The 23,353-nt window shown below is 43.4% G+C and overlaps 1 protein-coding gene across 7 annotated transcripts in view; it reads left to right on the top strand.

The window, feature by feature from the left end:
• Positions 1 to 23,353, top strand: part of EHBP1 (EH domain binding protein 1) — a 428,910-nt gene that overhangs the window by 80,677 nt on the left and 324,880 nt on the right. For all 7 annotated transcript variants that reach the window (XM_075596145.1, XM_075596151.1, XM_075596150.1 and 4 more), the window contains exon 3: positions 19,436 to 19,493. In XM_075596145.1, the coding sequence (XP_075452260.1) occupies positions 19,436 to 19,493 (58 nt within the window). The remainder of the gene's footprint in view (positions 1 to 19,435; positions 19,494 to 23,353) is intronic.

The following is a 23,353-nucleotide window of genomic DNA, read 5'->3' as shown; positions in this document are numbered from 1 at the left end:
CTATATCTCTGTATTTAATGTAACCTAATAGTTGTGATATGTTGTGTACGGGTTTGTTCTGTACAGATAAAAATCAAATGTACAAGCATACTCTGCATTAACGTACGCAATGGGTCCAGAGCATGTATGTATAGCGACAATGTACTTAAAGTGAAGCACTACCTTTTTTCCACTTATTGATGCATGTACTGTACTGCAATCGTCATATACGGGCATAACTGATGTAAATAACACATTTGTAACAGGCTCTATTGTCTCCCCGCTTGCGCACAGCTTCGGTACAGGTAGGGAGCTGGTATTTCTGTTCAGGACGTACTGAGAGGCGCATGCGTGAGCTGGCGTTTGCCTATTGGGCGATATGTCCTTCCTCGTGAGTGTCCTTAAATCGGTGTATGCATGTAAATAATTGGGGTGCAGAGGCGTTTTTACTAACATTACACTGTCCATTACAGATGTCTTATTCACAAGCCAGAAAGCACCCCCACCCAACTAGAAAGTAATAATACAGGGTAGTGCATAAAGGGGAACTGAAACCTGAGAGAAACAGATCCTTTTGACTACCGGTGTAGCAAAAATAAAATATAACCTTTATTAATATAGTTAAAAGATAAATGGAATTAGTGGTTCTGTAGCTGACTCAAAAGGTGATGAGAGCTGTACAGTATGTTCAGTGGCCAAATGTTGGAACAGGCTGGTTCCCCTAAATATGGTAGAGGTGTACTGTATGGCTGTTTTTTGTTTAAAATGTATATTTTCAGCTGTAGGCAATTATAAAACATTACGTTCTCTACTTGCATCTTTTAGGGACATTCCTTGTATAGTCCCATCATGTAGCCCACACCGTTACCACCATATACCAGTTCTGGGTTGCAAAGACAGGTGGGGATTTCTGTGCACCCGATGTCTTTTGGTGTTACACCAGTGTGCTTTTACTATATAAGTCCATAGTAATATTGCATTGTGTGCTACCACTTATTCTGTTTTAGCTTTGAACTACTGTATAATGCTGTACAGCAAGTAAAAATACCACTTGTGGGTACATTCGCAAGTCTCAACAGGTCTGCAACCCTGTGTCTCCCCATTCTCTTGTGGCAAACAGTGCTTCCACTGCTGCCAGGGATTCTGGGTAATGACCTATACATGAGCACTCACCGTATATTAATAAAAGTTGTATTGTATTTCTTGGTACACTGGGTCAGAGTGCAGTCATAAGGATCTGTTTATCTCTTATGTTCTAAAAGTCTCATCCCATTGCATATACGCGTGTATTCTTTTCTCTTCCGTTCTCTTTTTATTTGATTCTGTAGCATGGGAAATAAGCTTTCTTGACACCCCACTGAGTTTAGTGTTTTTGCAGTTGTTGGCAATATATACTAGCTTACGTATGAAGCCATCTGAGAGCAGCCATACATACTATACTCTCATTGCCAACTCTTACTCGATATGCAATCACAGCACCTTCCCCATGCTGGGGAATTTTGTACTCCTATTCATGGAGCTGATTGATCCCTTCTCCTGCACTGGGAAGACTTTGTTTTTCACAGCATATTCAATAGGGGCCTTCATTAACAAGGCATCATTTAAGGGTTGAATGTTTGAACCCCTATAAGAATTTTCTGATGAGCTCTTATTTGAGTAGGGAAAACCCGTAAATAACACAATGGTTTCAAGTTAATTTATGTCTGCTTTGTTCAAAGAAAGAGAGGTGTAACATTCTTTTAGGCTCCCTGATGCAAACGTCTACAGTTTGCGAATAAAATTACATATACAACCCACTGCTTATTTGACTGCCGTTCGCTGTGAGAACAAATATCTTCTATTTTTTTTTTCCAACCCCACAAATGTGTAAAAAAATTTTTTTTATTAAAGACCGGTATCTCTGGCATGCTATATCATTTAATTAGTTAAAGTACATGGTTTAGTGACGCAACACACAAATTCAAAAAGAGCTACCGACCCAAATAACGCCATGTACAATGTAAAATGCGTTGGGTCTTCCCAAAGCTCGTTCACGTCAAGAGGCGTACAGAATTTACTACGCTCTCAAAAATATCCATCCAGGCCAGGTATTGAAATTGTTGCTGATTACGCCAGGAATAGCTAGAAATGTCCATGGAGCCACATCTCTTTATACTGTACCAGTATACCAGTCAACTTCTTTCACTGTTCTTTGCAACAACAATTCCAAATGTCAAAACTTTAGCTGGTCGGGAGTCCAGTGTCAACACTTATTACTTAACAGCTACTGTATGCTTTGAGTAAGCTTCATAGTGGAGGGTTTCTCAATAATGTTTTAAGCTAATCAATTATAAGATATGGTATTTGCACACTTTTTTTTTTTAATTAATAGTCAAGCAACACTTCAGTGCATGTTTGGAGGGGGAAGGAGGGGGGGTGGGAAAGAAACTTAGTCTAGTAGTAAATCTTTCATTCAGTCAATCTGATATGTCATTCTAGAGACTGAAGTGAAAACTTATCATGAGTCAAGGTTGGCTTGGTTTAATCATTCCAGGAAATATTTGGCTAACGTCTGGGGTAACAAATCACTGTAAATAACAGTTGTGAAATGTGTATCTGAAAACCTTTATCTTTATTGGCTCTAGTGTGTACTAATTCCTTCTCATTGCATATAGATAAACTTGGTTGCTTTTGTAACTCCTTCGCTTCAAGGTTTTCCCTCCAGTGTAGATGCACAAAAAATTGGGGTTGTTTTGTAAAACTGTGAAACAGTCGAGAAAATATGCTATTCTTCTCCTTTTAACTTATAAGAAGATTGTGATGATCAATGTGACAAATTGAAAAGGTGACAATCCGCTTTGAAACGGGCCAATAATCACACTATTGACACAAATGCATTGCCAGAAAATGGGCCTCATACCATTTTTTTAATGCCCACACCCCATAGTTTTTATTTTTTGGAGGGGGGGGGGGGGGGGGATTTTTGACATGGCTAAAGGGAAGTGTGAGTGGTAGGTAAGAGTTACACATTTTCCAAATAAGCAATTTACCACTCTGTATACAGTACCGACACACTTTATTCGAGTGTGGCCGGTACCGCAAGCCGGGAGATTTCCCGGCTTGCTAGTGGCCGCCCCTCGGCGCGCGCGGTCACGCGTCTTCGGGAGCGTGCGCCCCCTGCACGCGCGTCCAGGGGCTCCCCGAGGGAGCCCTGGTGTCCCGCGATCGCGGGACAGCGGCAGGGGGTTCCGGGGGACCCGGCGGACCCGGCAGCGGTAGGGAGAGCGCCCCGATCGGAGGGCGCTCTTCCGCTGCTTCGGCGCGCGCCCGTCACTCTCGGGCGCGCGCCAGGCTACTGCTGCGGCCAAGAACGGGCAAATGCTCGAATAAACTTGGCCGCAGCAGTACACGCTTTTGCTGTATTTCGTCTTACATAGTTACATATTAGATGAGGTTGAAAAAAGATATGCGTCCATTAGGTTCAACCTATGCTAAATTTAGACGACAGATACTTTATCCTATATCTACAGTATACTTACAGTATATTGATCCAGAGGAAGGCAAACCAAAAACTCCAGTGACATATCATCTCATAAGGGGGAAAAATTACTTTCTTTCCTGACTCCAAAAATTGGCAATCAGATTACTACCTGGATCAACATCCTTCCCATGTTTACTTATTTGGTATATCCCTGTACAGGCATACCCCGGTTTAAGTACACTCACTTTAAGTACACTCGCGAGTAAGTACATATCGCCCAATAGGCAAACGGCAGCTCACGCATGCGCCTGTCATCACGTCCTGAACAGCAATACCGGCTCCCTACCTGTACCGAAGCTGTGTGCAAGCGGGGAGACTATAGAGCCTGTTACAAATGCGTTATTTACATCAGTTATGCACTTATATAACGATTGCAGTACAGTACATGCATTGATAAGTGGGGAAAAGGTAGTGCTTCACTTTAAGTACATTTTCACTTTACATACATGCTCCGGTCCCATTGCATACGTTAATGTGGGGGTATGCCTGTATACATTTCCTTTCTGAAAAGATGTCCAACCTTTTTTTTTAGACAAATCTATTGTATCTTCCATCACAGATTACACATTAGTGCAGAGCATTACTGGAATTTCACATTTACTGGTACAATTCTGTTCAGATTGTTTCAAGTTTAGGTGCTAAGCATTATGGGTTTTTTTTTCTTCCAGCAATAACCATATATTCGGCTTTGTTCAGCTGCGGCCTCATCTCTTTCCTGCTGAGCGACTCGGGCAGAGCGTGCAGTTTGTACGAAGCTGCAGCTCTAACATTACTGCCTATTCTTTCAATATGAAATAAATCTTGCCAGTGGCAATAACATAATTGTGTGGCACACCAGCTTGAAATCTTTCTATTGCATTTGAATGCTGACCATCAGATGTTGCCTTTTGTGCCGTGAAATGAATTGAACTTACTGCTGAATTTTGGGAAATAAAAATGAATGTGTGGCTAATAATTATTATTATTGAAAAAAATAACTTGTAGAAAGTAGATGTAGCATATAAAACATACGTTTTTGCCTATTCCAAATAGATTTCATCTCTACATTGGTCTGAGCTGCCAACCACAAATGATGAGCTACGACCACATCATGCGCAGACTGCACATTTTACAATTTGGTGATGCTAGCTATGACATCAGTGTCACATGATATAAACTTCATAATGACTGACCCAAAGTACCCAATAAAGAGTACAATAGCCCCTACAAACAGAAGACACTGTATAACGCGCTCTAATTTTTCTTATAGAAACATAGGTCAATTGATTTTGTTGCACCAACACAGGGCCTGATACAATTAGACAACAAAAAAATATAGTTCGGGCATTAGAAAGGAAAAAAAAAGAGGAAATAACAAAATATAAAACGGTAGTAAGCGTTTGTTTCACAAAGGTCAGTTGCAGGATTACGCACGCGGTCTGACATTAACGGCCATTGATTTGATGAGCCCCTAAGAATAAGGACACAATGGTAAAGTGACTACTATAGATGATCAAAGTGCTGTTTGTACGACTGATTTCTCATTTTTTTTACCTTTCCTTAATGGGAACTTTTATTGTTTGTTTTGTTTTGTCTCCATTACACATACTTCATTCAGAGTTCTTGTCCTGGAGAAATATAGTTTCCTTGTAGGTTGTGATACCGTTTCATGGACCGACATGAGGTTTCATCATAGACGAAATGATGATAGGTTTCTTCTTCGATCGTACTGACAAATATACATGTTGTCAAATGGAAGACGACTGAAGGGTTTCTCTAGAAAAGTTGACCTAGAACTGAGTTCTCTTTTTTGTGACGCGCATGCGTTTAAAGCCGCATACCTTGCAACACTTTAAAAAATATATATATACTGCATTTGATTTACCTTTACTATTTACCTGAGCTGCCGATCGATTAGTTCTCCTATGATCGATCAGCGAATATCCTGCTATCTGGGTTCACATAATGGCTGCTGCTGAATCAATCTTTCAGTCAGTGTAACTCAGCATATTACCTCATATTACTACGGGTTACATATTCTATTGTTGAAGCTTTCACCTCGGCTACAGTCTCCTGCTGGGAACACTGCAACACTTTACTGTTTGTGATAATTTGTTGCTAAAGATCTTGCACTGCTGAGGTGTGCTATAACCTGCAATAGCAACCTAAGGATGCTCAGTATATTACAACGTGTATTAAGAGTTGAAACGTATCGTGAGATATTGGGTATTTTTATCAATCTGGTTCTTTGGGTGTTAATGTGGGTACAGTTTAATTTAACAAATACAAAGAAATATGTTATGGCCTGCTTGCCCCTTGGCCAGACCTGGTTGTAGGACTGTTAAAGAATTTAGAGATTTAAGTAAATTATGCTTCTCCTGGCACGAAAGTAAACAGGACCGTGGCTCAAGGTATTTCAAAGTTTGTCATTTGATAGAGTTTTTTTCCCTCTGCCATAAAATTGTCAATCTCACAGCTGATTTACGACAGGGGCACGGTTTATGTTCGTACAATGGGAAATAATTGTACTTAAAGTCTGAGCAAATATTATGAAAAATCAGATTTCAACAGAGGTGAATTTGGACCAAACGCGTGGATCTCATATTCTTCTGTATTAGGTTCAAATGGGGGAAAGGAAAAGGAGGAAGACACTCTTTCTACTGTCTGATAGAGATTGGGGTGCTGGGGCTAAGAACATGTGAACAAAATAAACCTATAAAGAGAACATAGGAGTAGAAAAGAAGGCCCCTATTGTAGAACTCCCAAGTGTGTTACAGTAGGGGCCATATTCCTCTGTACCAGTGACCTCTCTGGAAGAAAACCTATAACATTTGGGTAATGTACTGTATAGGGATTTATATTTGATGTTTTAGCCTTTTATTTTAAGAAGCTGTTCTGTATTTTATTGTAACTGTATGTTCTTGTAATACTGTTATCCTGTAATCCAAGCAGTGTGTGTCTAAATAACCAGTGGGATCCGTTCCTTAACCCTAGGTGATCGCTGTCCTGAGTTAACATAAAAATGAACTCGCCTAGGGTGAAGGAACGGATCCCACTGGTTATTTAGATCAGTTACGGATACATACCTGCATTGTATATACGTTTATTCTGGCTTAATGAGCAGTATAATATATTGCTGTCACACAGCAATTCCCCCTTAGGATCCTATATACTTACCTTAGTCCTAGTGGCTTTACCTGATCACAGTGTGATCACCAACGCCCACCGTTATACATTAAAGCTGCAGTTCAGTTTTTTTTTTTTTTTTTAATTTTTTTTTTACTTCAATAGTTTCATGTGTGCAATCTCTAATTACCTAAAGAACTGTATAGCTGCAGGTCAATTCGTTTTCCATGTATTGATCGGCGAAATTTGGTGACATCATTAGTGAAGGGATCTGTTTTTCTTCTGCTTCAGTCTCTCAGTGGAAGCGCATGAATATTCATGAGCATTCCTGCACTGACATGTGCTAGAGGGAGGGCAGGGCTGACAAAGGGGTGTGCCAGGGCTTGTGACAGGACATGAAGGGACAGTGCCTTAACAAATGCTTGTTAAAATACAATACAAGAAAATTGGTCTTTCAAAGTTTTTTTTTTTTAAAAACAGAAAATGCTAAAAGTATTTTTTCTTACTACAGAACTGATTTATTAAATAAAACACACATGCAGGATATTGACTGAACTGCAGCTTTAAGTGGGGTCACTTAACCTGGAATATATTCACCGTAATTATTTTAATTCGCTTATTTGTCATAGTTATGCCTTCCCGTTAGGCATACCTTATTATTGACTTTATTTGATCTGATTTCTTAATAAAAGTTATTTTAATTTATTCATCATTACATTTAGAATTGTTTAATTAGGTGTCCTTCATCTGGTGTTCAATTATCCCACAAATTTACAACTTGCAAACAACTACCCAAATTTCTACTCATACTGTTACTCTCTTTAGCAGGTGATATTGAACCTAAACCAGGTTCTCCCATTTCAGCTCTGTCCCATGCCCCTGAGAATTCCACCTTTAAATTCCAAAAAGGGCTATCTGTCGCCCATATAAACATCCGGAGCCTGCTGCCCAAACTGGACGAACTAAGGGCATGGTGCCTTATGCATAAACCCAAAGCCATCGTTCTTACAGAAACATGGCTATCCCCTAAAACTCCTGATGCAAATATTGCCATTCAGGGATACTCCATTTTTAGGAGAGATAGGTCAAAGAGAGGAGGATGGGTGTTATTATGTATTGCAGACACATTACAATTTACACTGTTAAATTGCCCACCAAGCCCACCCTCTTTTGAAATTCTAGTTGGCAAAATCTGCCTCCCCTTTTCTAAGCCCATCTTGCTTGCTGGCATCTACCGCCCCCCTAAAGCCCCTCTACAATCCCTGATTGATATCACCCAATTTCTTGGCTCCATTTCCTCTCTGAATGAGAAGAGTGAGCTGCTAGTTCTTGGGGATCTCAACTTCAATTGGCTTGACCCTAAAAACCACAAAATCCAGATACAACTCAAGTCACTTAACCTATCACAACTCATTTCCCAACCCACACGGATAAACCTGAAATCGCATAACCATTCCTTGCTAGACTGAATTCTCTCCTCAAACCCCAGCAGAATCCAATCCTCTGGCATCCTTCCTGATATTTTCAGTGACCATGCAATAGTGTACTGTGTAAGAAAAATTAAACCGCCCCATTCAAGCCCTAAAGTTCTCCTCACTAGAACATTTAAAAACTTTAATTAACCCACAACAGTTTCTGGATGATCTTACCAACTGCCCATGGCACAGAATCGATTTAATTCCCGACCCTGATTCTGCGCTCGACTATTTCCAATCTGAGTTCTTAAAACTCTGCGATACCCATGCTCCACTATGCAAAATAAGGGTACGGGGGGCCCACCTTCCATGGGTTACACCTGACCTTATTGCACTCTACCAGTTCAGGGATGCCTTGTGGAAAAGCTACAAAGTAACTGGCACTACCAATGATCTCAATCACTACAGATGCATGCGGAACATGTGCACAAGGCATGCAAAAGCACAATATTACTCTGACAATCTCCACCAGAATACATCAAACCCAGCTATCTTCTGGAAGGTTATCAACAATATATTCCAGCCTCCTAACCATCAACAACCAAGTAATATCACTAAGGGGGATATTACTCTGACAAACCCCACTGACATTGCAAATGCATTCAATGATTACTTTGTGGGGTGTGCCACTAACTTATTAGCGAAACGCAGCCCAAACCACAAACGTGAATCTCATCCTGGGAGTACGCCTACAGTCCCACCCCCTCCCAACACTGCCCACAATTTTCAATTTGGCCCAATACCTGAAGAGGAGATTATACAAGCGCTCCTCAAACTAAAACTAAGCAGCCAATGTGGACCCGACTTACTACAATCTAGGTTCCTACGACTTGGTGCCCCAGCCATTGCCAAACCAATTGTGTCCATAGTCAACTCTATCCTGTCTGCAGGCCATATCCCTAAGACCTGGAAAACTGCCAGAGTTGTCCCAATCTTCAAAAGTGGGGACAAAAACACTGTCTCAAACTACAGGCCAATTTCACTTCTCCCAATTCTATCCAAAGTCATGGAAAAATGTGTCCACTCCCAATTAAGCGATTTCTATACCAAGACAAATTTCCCTAGCCAATTCCAATCTGGGTTTCGTCCCAAACACTCCACCGTAACTACCCTGCTAAAAGTTTGCAATGAAATCCAGTGTGCAATGGAACGGGGACAACTCACTGGTGCAGTATTCCTAGATTTTGCAAAGGCTTTTGACACAGTTGATCATGCTATCCTGCTTAGCAAACTCCAGAGCTCTGGAATAGGGAAACATACTTTAAACTGGTTTCAGTCCTACCTATCAGGAAGATCCCAACATGTGTCCATCTCAGGCTCTAACTCCAACCCCCTGGATATCACCTGTGGTGTCCCGCAAGGCTCTGTTCTGGGGCCCCTACTCTTCTCAGTGTTCATTAATGATCTTCCCACAGCTTGTAAGGAAGCCTCAATACACATGTATGCAGATGACACAATCCTATATGCACACAGCCATAGCCTCTCTGACCTTCAACACATACTTTGTCTGACTTTTTGAGACTCGAAAACTGGATTTCCCAAAGCAAACTGTTTTTAAACACTGACAAGACTGTAACAATGGTATTTGGGACCAAGACTAAATTTGTAAAGCTTCCAGTGACTGAGCTCCAGATTAGAACCAACGCTAACACCACCCTAACACCTGTCACTAGTTTTAAATACCTGGGCTTATGGTTTGACTCCCACTTAACATTCGGGATGCACATTGATACCCTGACAACCAAGACCTATGCCAAACTAGGGGTACTTTACAGGAACAAATCCTCCCTAAGTCTCCTGGTCAGAAAGCGTATCGCACAGCAGATGCTAATGCCAATTATTGACTATGGAGACATAGTATATGGCTCGGCTCCTCAAACCCACCTTAGCAAACTTGACACCCTCTACAATTCAATCTGTCGTTTTGTTCTCCAATGCAACTACAACACACATAACTGCGAAATGCTCAAAGAACTAGATTGGTCAACACTAGAGTCTAGGCGCAAAGTTCATTTTTCCTGTCTTGCCTTTAAATTCTTCATGGGCAAGCTACCCAGCTACCTGAACAAGCTTCTCACCCCTACCACTTGCAGCACTTATCACCTGAGATCAGACTCCAAAAGACTATTCATGGTCCCAAGGCTCAACAAAGATTCCGGACGTTCCTCCTTCTCCTTCCGTGCACCCCAAAACTGGAACAACCTACCAGAGAATCTCACATCCACACCCAGTTTAAGTTCTTTCAAATCTAAGGCTGTCTCACATTTTAACCTGGTCTGTAACTGTTTCATTCACTCATAATATATATTTTCTTTAACTGTGCACGCAATGTCTTGTATATAATGTATACCCTGTTCATTTATGTAACTGTACTTGTAACCATGTATTATTTGTTTTACTCTGTGCCCAGGACATACTTGAAAACGAGAGGTAACTCTCAATGTATTACTTCCTGGTAAAATATTTTATAAATAAATAAATAAATTGTGGCGACCTCCTCATGGCCGTCCCAAGCAGGGCGGGACTAGGTGGCGAGTAGATTTTTTTGTTCGGCGAGTAGATTTTTGGGTGATTTGTTCGGCGAGTAGATTTTTGGGTGATTTGTCATATATATATATATATATATATTAAAACAAATAAGAATGAATAAAATGTTGCACACTCTGGAGAGAGTATTTACATTTATTTTTGGTGTGTTTAAAGTTTTTTGTATTAAACACAGGGACCTGGGGCCCTTGCAAATATTAATTTTACATCATCTTATTTGCATACTCCAGGGGGTGGCAGTGTATTGATGTGATTGCAATTGAGTAAGGGGTTAATATTAACTCATCGGAGGTACCTTGCTCAGGCGAAAGGTGAGTTGGCTAGAGTAGCCATGTGTATTAACCCTGGTTGCATATCTAAGTCACGTGATCACTTGTGTGCTGTTTGTGACGGTGGTATATGGGGACGTATTTAGAAGAAATATAACTCATTTGAGGGACCTTTTGTGAAGGTGAAGAGTGGGGCAGCTTGCGGGCTGTGTATTAATTCTTGTCCTTTAGGGGAGATATTGTCCATTTGCGGGACCTCAGCGGAGGTGAAAAGTGGGAGCGCTTGCGAGCGTGAGTATTAACCCTTGTCCCGTGTGCAGGTTGCGGTCTCGCATGGTGCCGTACGTGACAAAATGTAAAAAAAAATTGATTAAAAAAATGCAGTATTGGCTAATTTTACCAAACAGATTTCTTAAAAAAAATAAAGTCTAATGCTTCTTTAAACCTACAGCACACTGATATTTCCGGAGATAAAGGTCCGTGTCCTGCCAATGGAATTAGAATATCACTTAGAGGTTGTTATTCTCAGCTACTTCCTAAGTGTTCCCTTTACTTGCCATGGCAAACAGAACTCCGACATCCACACCCTATATGTAGCCATATCTCTCATTCAGTCACCTGGGTGACCCCTGCTGCCCTCGGCACTGCAATCAACCTGGTCTCTGCTGTTATTGCTAATATTTGTGCTCCAAGAGGATCCTTTCCCAAATTCCTGTTGCATATTGTGATCATGCTGACCTTGCCAAGCCTAGTTGTTTTTCTCCTTTGACTCCTTTTCCCTTTCAGTAGTAAACCGTCCAAGTTTTGCAGCTGTATATCTGGGAGGTGTGCTGCACAGTCATCTATCACACTAGCATTCCTGCATTTCTATGAAAAGCTATTCTGCCTCTGTTGGAAATATTCTTTTCTCCCTCTAGTTTAGGTGTAACTTCCATGCTAATGCATAATCTTTACTGTCTGGATTTGCCCCCAGTTTACCTATCCAATTACTAAACTAACTCTGTTCCATAAATTATTTAACGATCACTTTTAACCCTCTGCGTGTCAACAGGGCTGCGGCACTAGAGGGCCACAGCCCCTCCGGCACTCCAATCACGTTCTTAATCGGTGGAGACTGTGTCCTGCGCCCCTATGGGCCCCAAGGACAAGCCCAAACCCTTCAAATATTCTTGGTGGCGGTGTAGTGAGAGGGTTTTTTGAGGTGTCAGTGCACATTTGTAGTGCCCGGCAGGGAGTCAAGTAAAACATCCGGGCAGCAAGTTGTTATCCCCTTTTACACACACTTACACTTAGGCACACGCGTCCATTAATCACCGTAATCATTATTTTCCAACCTTTCATAGACCCCAATGTAAGTATCTGTCTTTATTTAGGCTGCATGAATCCCCTAGGTTTAAAGTATACCGGTCACTGTCATTAGTTCAGTACGGTTCTAAGTGGGAGTGCAACTTCACATGATTCATTAGGGTATCTAGAGTGGTTTCCAGTATCCCCAGAGCTGGGAAACTGTAGTAAAGTTGTTAAGAATTAATGACTTGCTGGGTTGCTTGTAATTGACTGAACTGTTTTGCCAGCTTGTACCATTTACTCCCATCTATAAAGCACTGCATTGTTGTCTACCATATGTAAGATGTTACTACTGTATATAGTCTAGTATATAATTCACCAAGGATGCCACGTTTTTTTTGTTTTTTAAAGCAGCCATTCCGAGACGTCTGTTCTCCCCCCCCCCCCCCCCTTTTTACAGCATTAGAGCCAGGGGGTCCCACAGGGCTAATCTACACTATTTTTAGCTCTGAATCTCAAGATGCCTGTATTTCTTCTGCCTCCAGGGGAAATTAAATGGCTTCTTAAATCTCGTGGTTGCAGCAGAGCTGGTTTGTGGCTTCCTATTGGATAGCTACTGTATTTAAATGCCCGAGAGAAACCGGGTAATCTCGCCAGTGAGTATCTGGTAAACCGGGGCATCAATAGTGTGGTTTAGCTCCAGAGAGACACGTGTGTGTGTGTGTGTGTGTGTGTGTGTGTGTGTTATAAACATATATCTTGGAAAAAAATACAGAATTGCTGCTTTAAAGGACCTTATTGTGTGACTGGACTTCAGTAGCACCTGTGCATATGTGAGTACTTGGGCCACCCAGTAACTTATTTGTACCACACATACAGAATTGTCACTCGTGAAACCCTCATGCTTACATATAATTGCATTGTATTATATGGTTTGACCTAACGGTAGAACTTTGCATAAAATGGTCTGTTTTGGTATGAGCTTGAGTCGATCTTTTTTTAGTCTCTTCCTCACGTTTTGCTGAATGCCAATGTTTAAAAGACCAGACCATACATTATAAACATTTTCCTCTCCCTGTGACGGGTCATACTAGTTTTATATTTGTAAATTTGCCAACATCATTATTATTATTATTATTTTTATCCAAATGGAATTGTCCCTTTACCGAAAATCTTTTCTCGGTATAGCTCACAGCTTTAGTGCTTCCTTGGCTGTTGGTGTTTACACATCAAAAGTTCTCTAAGACACAGTTTAAAAGTAACCAGCCTTTTAGCTGGTTGTTTTGTGCTTTCTGTCATTCTTACCCTTTTAACCATTTTATGGCCAGCCCAGGATGTATGTGGCATTCGAGTGCACCGGATATTTTGGCTCCAAGGTCATGTGATTTCTACTTGAGCGATCACATGGACCTGCCCCCCCTCCACATCTGGAACTGCAGACGGCTGCAATCTTGACAAGCCTGCTTCTCATATAAGTTAAAAGAATGTGCCGTCTGTGACCAAATACCTATTTCATGGACTGGAGAGAAATTCTGATTGAAAAAAATATATATCCAGTGCTGCATGTTTTAACCCCATACCCGCCAGTGGGTGTATGTGAGGATTTATTGACCTGCTTGCTGCAGTAATTTGTATATGTTCTGCTTTTCACTTTTATGGTTCATTGCTATTGACCATTTGCTTATATACGGCTTATATATACTGTTCTATATTTGCTTTTTTTTGCTTATATACTGTTTATAATACAACACCAATATCCCCTAGGAATTACAGTTATGCTCAATTACAGTCTCACAGACAGATCATGGTGGTGATGAATCTGCAAGAATATGTTTCTGGGACTTAACACAAAGGAACTGCAGGGCAGTCGTCAAGAAGATGTAATTTACATAGATTTCACGTTGCCTGCGGGAATACGGTCTCACACATTCCTTTCCCAAACCTCTGATGAAACGGAAGATAAAATTCTGTGTCATAGGATAGAAAATGCTTTTAAATGCACAGATCAATATCAAATGCAAATTTCCTTTGTAGCATGGCAGTCTTATCAGCAGTAAAAATGTTGAGGGGATTTCGCCCATTACAAACATTCTTGCAGTTTCTCTGAATATTTTTTGTAATGTCTTCCAGGAAACCACTAATCTTGTCCGTATTGTCACCCGCATGGACTTCTATTTCATTATAACAATATTAAAGTTAATCGGGATAATCCCTACACTCACACACATTTTTAACTCCTCCCTCTAATCTGGTACCTTTCCCTCTGCCATCAAACATACAACAGTTATACCATTAATCAAAAACGGCAAGCTTGATCCTACCTGTCTTTCTAACTATCGACCTGTCTCCCTCCTGCCTTTTGCCTCTACAAAAACTCTGACTCAGGCCCTCATTCTCTCCCGTCTCGACTACTGTAATTTCCTGATGTCCGGTCTTCCTGCCTTTCGCCTGTCTCCCCTACAATCTATCCTAAACGCTGCTGCCAGAATCACTCTACTCTTTCCTAAATCTGTCTTTGCGTCTCCCCTGCTCAAATTCCTTTCCTGGCTTCCTATCAAATCCTGTATCACAAACTCAATTCTCTGCCTCACTTTTTTAATGCTTTACACTCTTCTACTCCTTCTTACATCTCTGCCCTAATGTCTCGCTATACACCATCCAGACTCTTGCGTTCTGCTCAAGGATGTCTTCTCCCTGCCCCTTTTGTATCTAAAACCCTCTACTGCCTTATACCCTTCTCACTGACTGCCCCACACCTCTGGCATGCCCTTCCTGCTTAAGGCTGCGGTCCCAGTAATGTCTGCGACACGCGCACCCGGCGGGGTGGGCGGCGCGTGCACAGCGCTAACCGCGGTCTGTGAGGGAGAGGAGAATCTTGCGACGGGAGGGGGCGTGGTCGGGGATTTGCGGGGGCGTGGCCATTACGTCACGCGGCTGGTTCACTCTCATTGGGTGAACCGCCGGTGGGGGCGTGGGCACGCCTCCGTCGCTAGGAGTAAACTCAATTTGATTAAGTTGGGAAAAACCTTGCAGCGCGGCTGCACCTTCTGCGTGACGGTGCGTACTGGGCCCAGCCCCATTGAGGGGCGGTGCTTACACGCACAGTGCACGCCGCGCCGTGCGCACAGGCTGTTACTGGGACAGCAGCCTAAAGAAGCATACAGTATGAGTAGCTCAGTGGCTGATTAACCCTTCATACATAAACCTTGGCCCCTTGCAGACGCACTTACCAGAACACCTTATTACTGTCTCTGTACGTTTTTCCTACCAACCAATTAGCTCTCCGAAGCTCTTCAGAGCAGGGACTCCTTTTCCTAAATGTTTTATGTCTCAAGCACTTCTCCCCTTTGTGTCATTTATATGATGGTCACGTATATTACTGCTGTGAAGAGCTATGTACTTTAATGGCGCTATATAAATAGACATACATAATCATATGCAAGTTATTCTTCTAGACCAGGAGTGGCCAACTCCATTCCCCAAGGGCTACCAACAGGTCAGGTTGTCGGGATATCCCTGCTTCAGCGCAGGTGGCTGTCTGACTGAGCCACCTGTGCTAAAGCAGGGATATCCTGAAGACCTGTTTATAGCTCTTGAGAAGTGGAGTGGGCCACGCCTGGTGAATTTAATGGCATCGCCCTATTAACTAAATTATCTTTGCTGTCACGAGGGGCTGACAAACTTAAGGCAGCATGTGAGATGTAATTTGTATTTATATTGCTCAGACTGTGTATATGCATATATGCAGCACTGTACAACATGTCGACTTGGCAGGTGTGCAGACACCACGAAATTGGAACTTGCCCTAGGTCAGTAGGAAGTGGCACTTGAAAAACCTCCTTTTTATTACAAAAGTTAAAACATTCACTCATACTGTACATGAGGATTGAGAGATGTGCTTCTGGAGAAACCTGAGACTTGATGTCGTCGTCACCCAGACTGACCACCATATTGTCAGAATTGACAATATGAAGAGAAATTGAATTACTGTATGTTCGTGAGTTACACGGGAATTGTAAACACACACACACACGTTTTTTTTCCAAATAGTAAATAACATGAAGCAAAGCTGACATGCTTGGTTGTTCTAACATGAGCCTTCGTGATCTAAGAGGCTAAGTGGAATTTATGAATCAAGCGTGGCTATTCTTTAGTTTAGGGCAATATCTGCACTTCCTTTTGACAGATTGAAATGTCCTAAATGTTTTGAAAAGTTTGACATGTTAAAAACCAACATTTCGTTTAGATGTTTGTTAATGTAGTCCTGTCTATTAAAATCTTGTGTTAGAAACAGCCATAATCCGGACAATACTGGTTTGTGTCCTTTTTCATTTGAATTGCAATCCCACATAACCAGCCAGAAAACGACCTTTTGTACTGAATGTAATCGTTTAATTTGCTGACTTAAACATATGTAATCGTGCTAATAGAGCAGATTTGGCTGCTTTCAGTTTCTTTTGGGAAACTAATTATAAAATAAAATTTCTTATCGGCCTATGGGTTTTCTTTATTCTTTGCATACCTTGTTTTCATAATTTTATCACCATGAAAAAACACACAAGCACTTAATAGTGGGAATATAAAGGTCAATGTTTTTGTTCTTTTACAACTTGTTTCAATAAAGACTTATGCTGGCTACCTTTTTTAAATGCTCCAAACGTACCCAAATCACCAAGATGAAGCTAGGTGCCTTTTGTTCACAAATACACCCCCTTCCCCCTCGGAAGCGTGCTTACTGCTGTCCAAGGCTGAGTCCAGCTGCCGCAGACCGAGCGGAAGCGTCCGCCCGCAGCGCGATCACATTGCCTTAAGGCGTTGATCGCGCCCATAGACCGCGTGGGCGACAGCAGGAGGGGTTGCGCGAGGAATCGTTGAAACTGATTTCTCATCGCGACGGGCAGGTCACGTGAGCTGACGCCCCCCGACGTTGCATCAAGCATGTCCGAAAAACGCACCCGCTTCACACGGGTGATGTCATGGACACGCACGCCTCCGCGCAGGCTGTATGGACTCGGCCCAATGCTAGAACCTCACATCACTGACCTAGCTATTGGTACTCTCATCCAGCAAGGCCACCCTGCAGCTGTGACCAGTTACACAACATAGGCATATCAAGAATACATCTCATTGTACATGAGAGTACAGTCTGTACAAAATGTTAAGAGGGAGGGCAAGTAAACTTTATTTTGGAGTTCTTTCTCCAGTAGTTGCCCCAACTGTACGTTGTTAGTCATAACCTACCTTTCTTTTCTCTTACTCAGTGAATCCCGGTTTAGTCTAAATTTAGCATCCTAATTTCTTCCCTTTGACCTTTTCTTATTGTACCAAAGCCTTGTCAAGTAGGGCCTTCAGATCATTTTAGGTTCACGTAGGTTCACATACAGTCACTTCTATAAAGGGGCAGTTCTTCCTAGAACCAGAGCGTATTTATGGCATTGACATTTTTAATGGATTACATCTGGGTGACTGATGCCTTTCTTACCAAAAATCTTAACACCTACAAGTATTTTAAAATAATTGTTTGAGGTTTGTTTGTAAACATGAGCTGAGACTTGGTATTTTTGATGTCACTGTATGTTCAACAGGTACTGCACTGGATGCTCCCACTCCCCTTATCTTTATTGGCTTTCTGAAAAAGACTGGGTGGGAAACGGTTGCAGGAAGCATGGCAGTTGCACATTGGCTAGATGGGCCACTGGTTAACTGCTGATGAATGCACCAGTTAGTGCTGGCAGCCTGCTATTGGTCCAGACAGGTGGTCAGCACGTGGTGAATTCGTGAGGAAGAGGGGGGTATATAAAAGGGAACGAGGAGTGGGTTGTATTCTTTCATTAAAACTGATTCTCCCCCCTCATTTTTTTTATTTATCTATTTTTATTCTTTAATTCTTGGGTTAAGTTAATATTATAACAATTTGTTTTTTAATGATGGTTGTTTCACAGCAGTTGTGTGGTATTTGGATTATTTAATGTTGATGCTCAAGGCTGGGAGGGAGAGCTTGATATATATCCACACACTGCCGCCCCCTCGGTGTTTATACACACACACGCGCACACACGCACACACGCACACACGCACACCAGCTCAACACACAACACAACAGCTCTATACACACACAAACTCTTCTGCTGCTGCTACACAGACACAACAGCACAGCACACACACACTGCTGCTACACCCATAAACACTGCTGCTGACATTCACACACACACACACACACACACACACACACACACACACACACACACACACACACACACACACACACACACACACACACACACCACAGCACCTCTACACACACAAACTGCTGCTACATTAAACACAACAGCACAGCACACACATACACACAGCTGCTGCTACACTCATAAACACTGCTGCTGACTGACGCTCACACACACACACACACACACACACACAAACAAACTGCAGACAGACACTCACTTGCTTTGCATACTCCCTCTTTCCCCCACCCCAACAATTCAACTGACTCTGCTCAGTTCACGGAGCAAGGGGGAGAAGTCAACCCGTGGCTGATACTACATAACCAATCCCCTGCCGTGTCTCAGAGCTGTTCCTACTTTTAGACCAATCCTCTGCCCTGTCTCAGCTGTTATGAAAGCTGATTGGCTGGAAATAATCACACTGAAATCAACACTTTGCAAGCAGCTAAAATTCTGGCCATTACTGATTGAATCATGCCCGGAATTTTAACCAATCAGAGGGCAGGAATTTCAATAATGCCCATAATTTGACTGCTTTAGCCTATAATGGTTAATAAAGTTGATGCTGTGGCTTGGACCACCATCATAAAAGTCATCAGTATATTTCTAAATCATAGATATGATACTCCTTGAGAAAGCGCTATTACAGCGTGAAACGCGTGGGAGGAGATTCCCGTTGTTTGTCCCCTTTTTTTTCGTTCCTCTTTTTTTTTTTATCATGTAGTCAAAAATCTTTTTTTTATTTTTGTATACCGGTCAGTTGTTAGTGCATTTTTTCAGGTCCGCTGACCATCCAATCCCCGGCTTCATTCTTCATAGATATGATAGACCTGCGTCCTGTGCTGGACATTGTTCAGAAAAGCCAGTTGGATTGTTTATATTTGTGACAAAAGGTTGTTTTCTGGCAGGTTATGTGGCATTGCATCTTTTAACCTCTTCAAAGGGAAATGGTGCTTTTTTTTGTTTGTTTTTTTTACTTCTAGTTTGAAGTTGTGGTAACATAACCATTATCTCTTACTTTATTTGCAGGCAGCCAGACAAGTTAGTGGTGGTGTGGACAAGACGGAGCCGAAGGAAGTCATCCAAGGTGAGCACACAAAAAAACATCCCACTGTAACGATATCAATAAATGTATCGCAATAACGATTTATATTGCGATAACTATTTGGTAAAATAAAGCTAGGAAATGTTCTAGTAAATCTAAATAAAATGTGTCATTAAAATATGTTATCTTTAGATTTACTAGAACAAAGGGCCTTTCGTTTCTAACCCCTTTCCATGTCTGCCTTTCACCATTTCTCACCTACACTGCTCCCATCTCCCTAACATGCCCCTCATCCCATCACTCCCCAACCCTGCCCCAATCACCCTGATATCCTCGTCATCTATCCACCCCTCCTTCCATCACTCACCTACACTGCTCCCACCTCCCTAACATGCCCCTCATCCCATCACTCCCCAACCCTGCCCCAATCACCCTAATATCCTCGTCATCTATCCACCCCTCCTTCCATCACTCCCCTACCCTACTCCCATCAACCTAACATCCCCCTCATCTATCCACCCACCATCCCATCACTCTCACGATGCTCCCTCCCTTTAAAAACAAATTTCATTCAATGTTAAAAATACATAACATTTTTTTTATTTATTTATTTTTAGAATTCTATATTTTTAACATGTTATTAATGGGTGAGATTGATGCGATGAGGGGTGAGTGAATGACTGAGATTGGAGTGGTGTAGGTGAGAAAAGGTGACGTGTGGACATGGAAAGGGTTTATAAATTAAGGGGTTAAGAGGTGGGTAGAGAAAGGGGTTAAGAGGTAAGGGGTGGAGGAGTAAGGAGAGAGGTGGGGAATTAGGGGGGGGGGGGCAGTTGAGTCAAGTGGAGGGTTGAGTACTGGGGGGAGATGGGAAGAAGGGTGCATACAAGTCCCAGGGGAAGGGGCAATGGGGGTGGAGGGGAGAGAAAGTGGAGGAAGAGGTAGGGGGTTGGAAACAGGGGATTTAAGAGTCCCGGGGGGGGAAGAAATCTGAGGTTGTAAGAGTTCCTGAGGGGAAGAGGGGGACGAATCCCAGGGGTGACTAAGGGGGTGTAACATTCCATAGGTGGACAAAGAGGGGGGGGGGGTTAAGGATCCCAGGGGGGAGGAAGAGGTTAAGATTCCCTGGGTGTGAAGGTGGGTAAGTGAGGGGGGGTTTAGAGTCCCAGGGGGGAACATGGGTTTCTGAATACTAGAGAGGGTCAGGAAGGGGAGTTAAGAGTCCAAGGCAGGAGGGTAGGTTAAGAGTCCCAGGAAAGAAGGGGGTTAAGAATCAGAGAGGTGGAGTTATGCGTCCCAGGGAAAGGGTGCGGAAGGTGGATTAAGAATCCCAGCGATGCGGGGTTAAGAGAGCTAGATAGGTGGTGACCTCTTCATGTTGCACACGTTCTCTCAGACAGTGCTACCATACAATTCCTCCCTCCTTCCTCTCTGCAGTGAGAAACAGCCAGGAGGGAGGAGGGAGTGAGAGCAGCGTGTCTGAGTCTGGCAGCTCCACATGTGCGTCTGCTTCCAAAGCTGCTCTTCTGACCCCCACACTCCGACACCATCTAATACTGCGATAATAAATCTCCCATATATCGGCACACCATCAGATTTCATTACTGCAGTATTGCTATGTACAGTACATTGCCCAACCCTAGCACAAACTATGAAACCAGCATGTTTACTAATTCATCTGAAGCAGTGGATATCGGCGTTCTATAAAACCATAACGGTAACAGAACTACCTGTTCCATCAAACTATTTGTGTCTGGTTTTTGTGTCAAGGTATCTGTAACGCAAATAAAAAAAGTGATCCTTATTTTTCTCTCTGTCTCGGTTTTCCTTATATCCAAGCAGAGGAGTATTGGATACCACTTTGTAAGAACTTGTATACCACAGTCGAGAAGCTCTGATCAAAACAAAAAATGTGTGCTGCTTTGCCAGTATTGACATTGACGATGAAGTGCTTTAAACATCTTCTGATTTGAGTCATCATTGGATAGTGTGTCACTGGGGTTTTTTGTTTATCTTCCTCTGGATCAAAGTACTATAATTACAAATATTGGATAAGTATCTGTCATCTAAATGTAACTTGGGTTGAACTAGATGGACATGTGTTTTTTTTTAAACCGTAACCATATCACTTTACTGTACCAGTAGGCATTTGTAATAGTCATCAGGCCCAGCTAGAAATCATACAGCAAATTAATTTCACTAATAAATGATTAAACACCAGAGTTTCTTAGGCCTTGCCCCCGCTGCCTACTACAGCGTTCGCTGTGGCGGACGCTGCGCGCACGAGAGCCCTCCCCGCAATGGCGCCGGGCCCGCTGCGAGGGGGGGGGGGGCCGCAGCGCTCGCGCGAGAGCTGCTCCTGCTCTCAATAGAATTGAGAGCAGGACTCCCGTCGAGCGATTAGGCACGCCCCCCGGCGGTTCAGCCAATGAGGGCGAACCTGCCGGGTGATGTCATGGCCGCGCCCCCGTCACTCCTCCACCACGCCCCCCCCGGTCTCTCCTCCTGCAGTGAGCTGCAGACCGGGGAATCGGCTGAACGCGCCGCCAAGGGCGCGCGTTACAGCGTCGTGACTGGGGCCTTAGCCTTAGGCCTCGGTCCCGCTGCGCTCGTTGGCGTGGGCGGCCATGTCGCGAGTTCCCCACCAGCAGGGGAATCCTCGCGAGCCGGTCCCGGTCCCCCCTGGCGGCACAGCTGAGTACACGCTGTGGCACGTCAGCCGCTAGGAGACACAAGAGAATGGTGTTTCCTAGCGTTGACGCGTCACGTGGTGTGGCTGTGAGCCAATGGGGAGGGGAGGCTTCGGGAGGAGGAGAGGCTTCGGGGAGCGGGGAGGAGTGTGGAGTGAAAGCAGGTGAGTGCCTGTCATTGTGTGTATGTGTGTGCGTGAGTGCCTGCTTCTGTCTGTGTGTGTGTATGAGTGCGTGAGTGCCTGCCTGTGTGTGCGCGCGTGTGTGTATGAGTGCGTGAGTGCCTGCCTGCCTGTGTGTGTGTGTGTGTGTGTGTATGTATGAGTGCCTGCCTGCGTGTGTGTGTTTAAACTTACCCTCAGCAGCTCCAGCCCGAGTCCGTGGAGGGAGGAAGGGGGAGAGTAGAGGGTCCCTCCGCTCAAGCCACGCCCCCCCCTCCCTGTCAAGCCTCCCACTCCCGCCCACCTCCGGCTCCCGCTCCCTACAGACCGCATATCGCGGTCTGTGTATGTCAGCGCACCGCCTGTCTGCAGTGCGGGTGCGCTGACTCTGGGAGCGGGGCCTTAGCCTTAGATGCTGTGTGTGAACTCCAATAAGTTATTGACTGTTGTATCTTACGACATGTGGATGGCCTCATTCTTTCAAATGACACTTCCCAATCTTTTTATGCGAGCAACAAGCATTTGCGGTGACTGCTTTGTTTACTTGAAATTTACTTCACAGCTGGGTAGCAGCTTTCAATTGTTTCAAGTGGTGTCATTCCCTCTGAAGCTCCGGGAAATGTCAATAATTTACTATTGCGTTTAAAAAATCATGTAAGTATGCTCAATCCTACTCTAATACCCAGAATCAGAATATCAGTGGCATAGGGAAATGAAAAAAAGAACACAATGAATAATAAACGCGGGCATAATTTTGTCTCTGTTGGTAGGCAACAAGCGGCCCAGGGGCAGCATGCGTTCCTTGAGGGCTTTATCTACAGCCCCAAACCACTGACCACCCCAGCAGCCTGCTCGCCCTCTCTCCGCAGTGCAGAGGGAGAGGAGATGTTGCTGTGGATGGTATCTTCTTCTTGCTCTAAATGTAGGGAGAGGCGTGGGATAGTATTCATCAGAGTGCCGGCATTAAGATGCTGACTTTAGGGGGCGGGGAGAAGCTCCTAGCCACGCCACGGCTGACACGTCCTGTGTGTGTGTTTATCTGTGGTATGGT

The sequence above is a fragment of the Ascaphus truei genome, chromosome 4 (assembly GCF_040206685.1).
Source record: "Ascaphus truei isolate aAscTru1 chromosome 4, aAscTru1.hap1, whole genome shotgun sequence".
Taxonomy (NCBI): domain Eukaryota; kingdom Metazoa; phylum Chordata; class Amphibia; order Anura; family Ascaphidae; genus Ascaphus; species Ascaphus truei.
The sequence above is the reverse complement of the archived record's forward strand: the minus strand, read 5'-3'. Positions and strand labels throughout refer to the sequence as shown.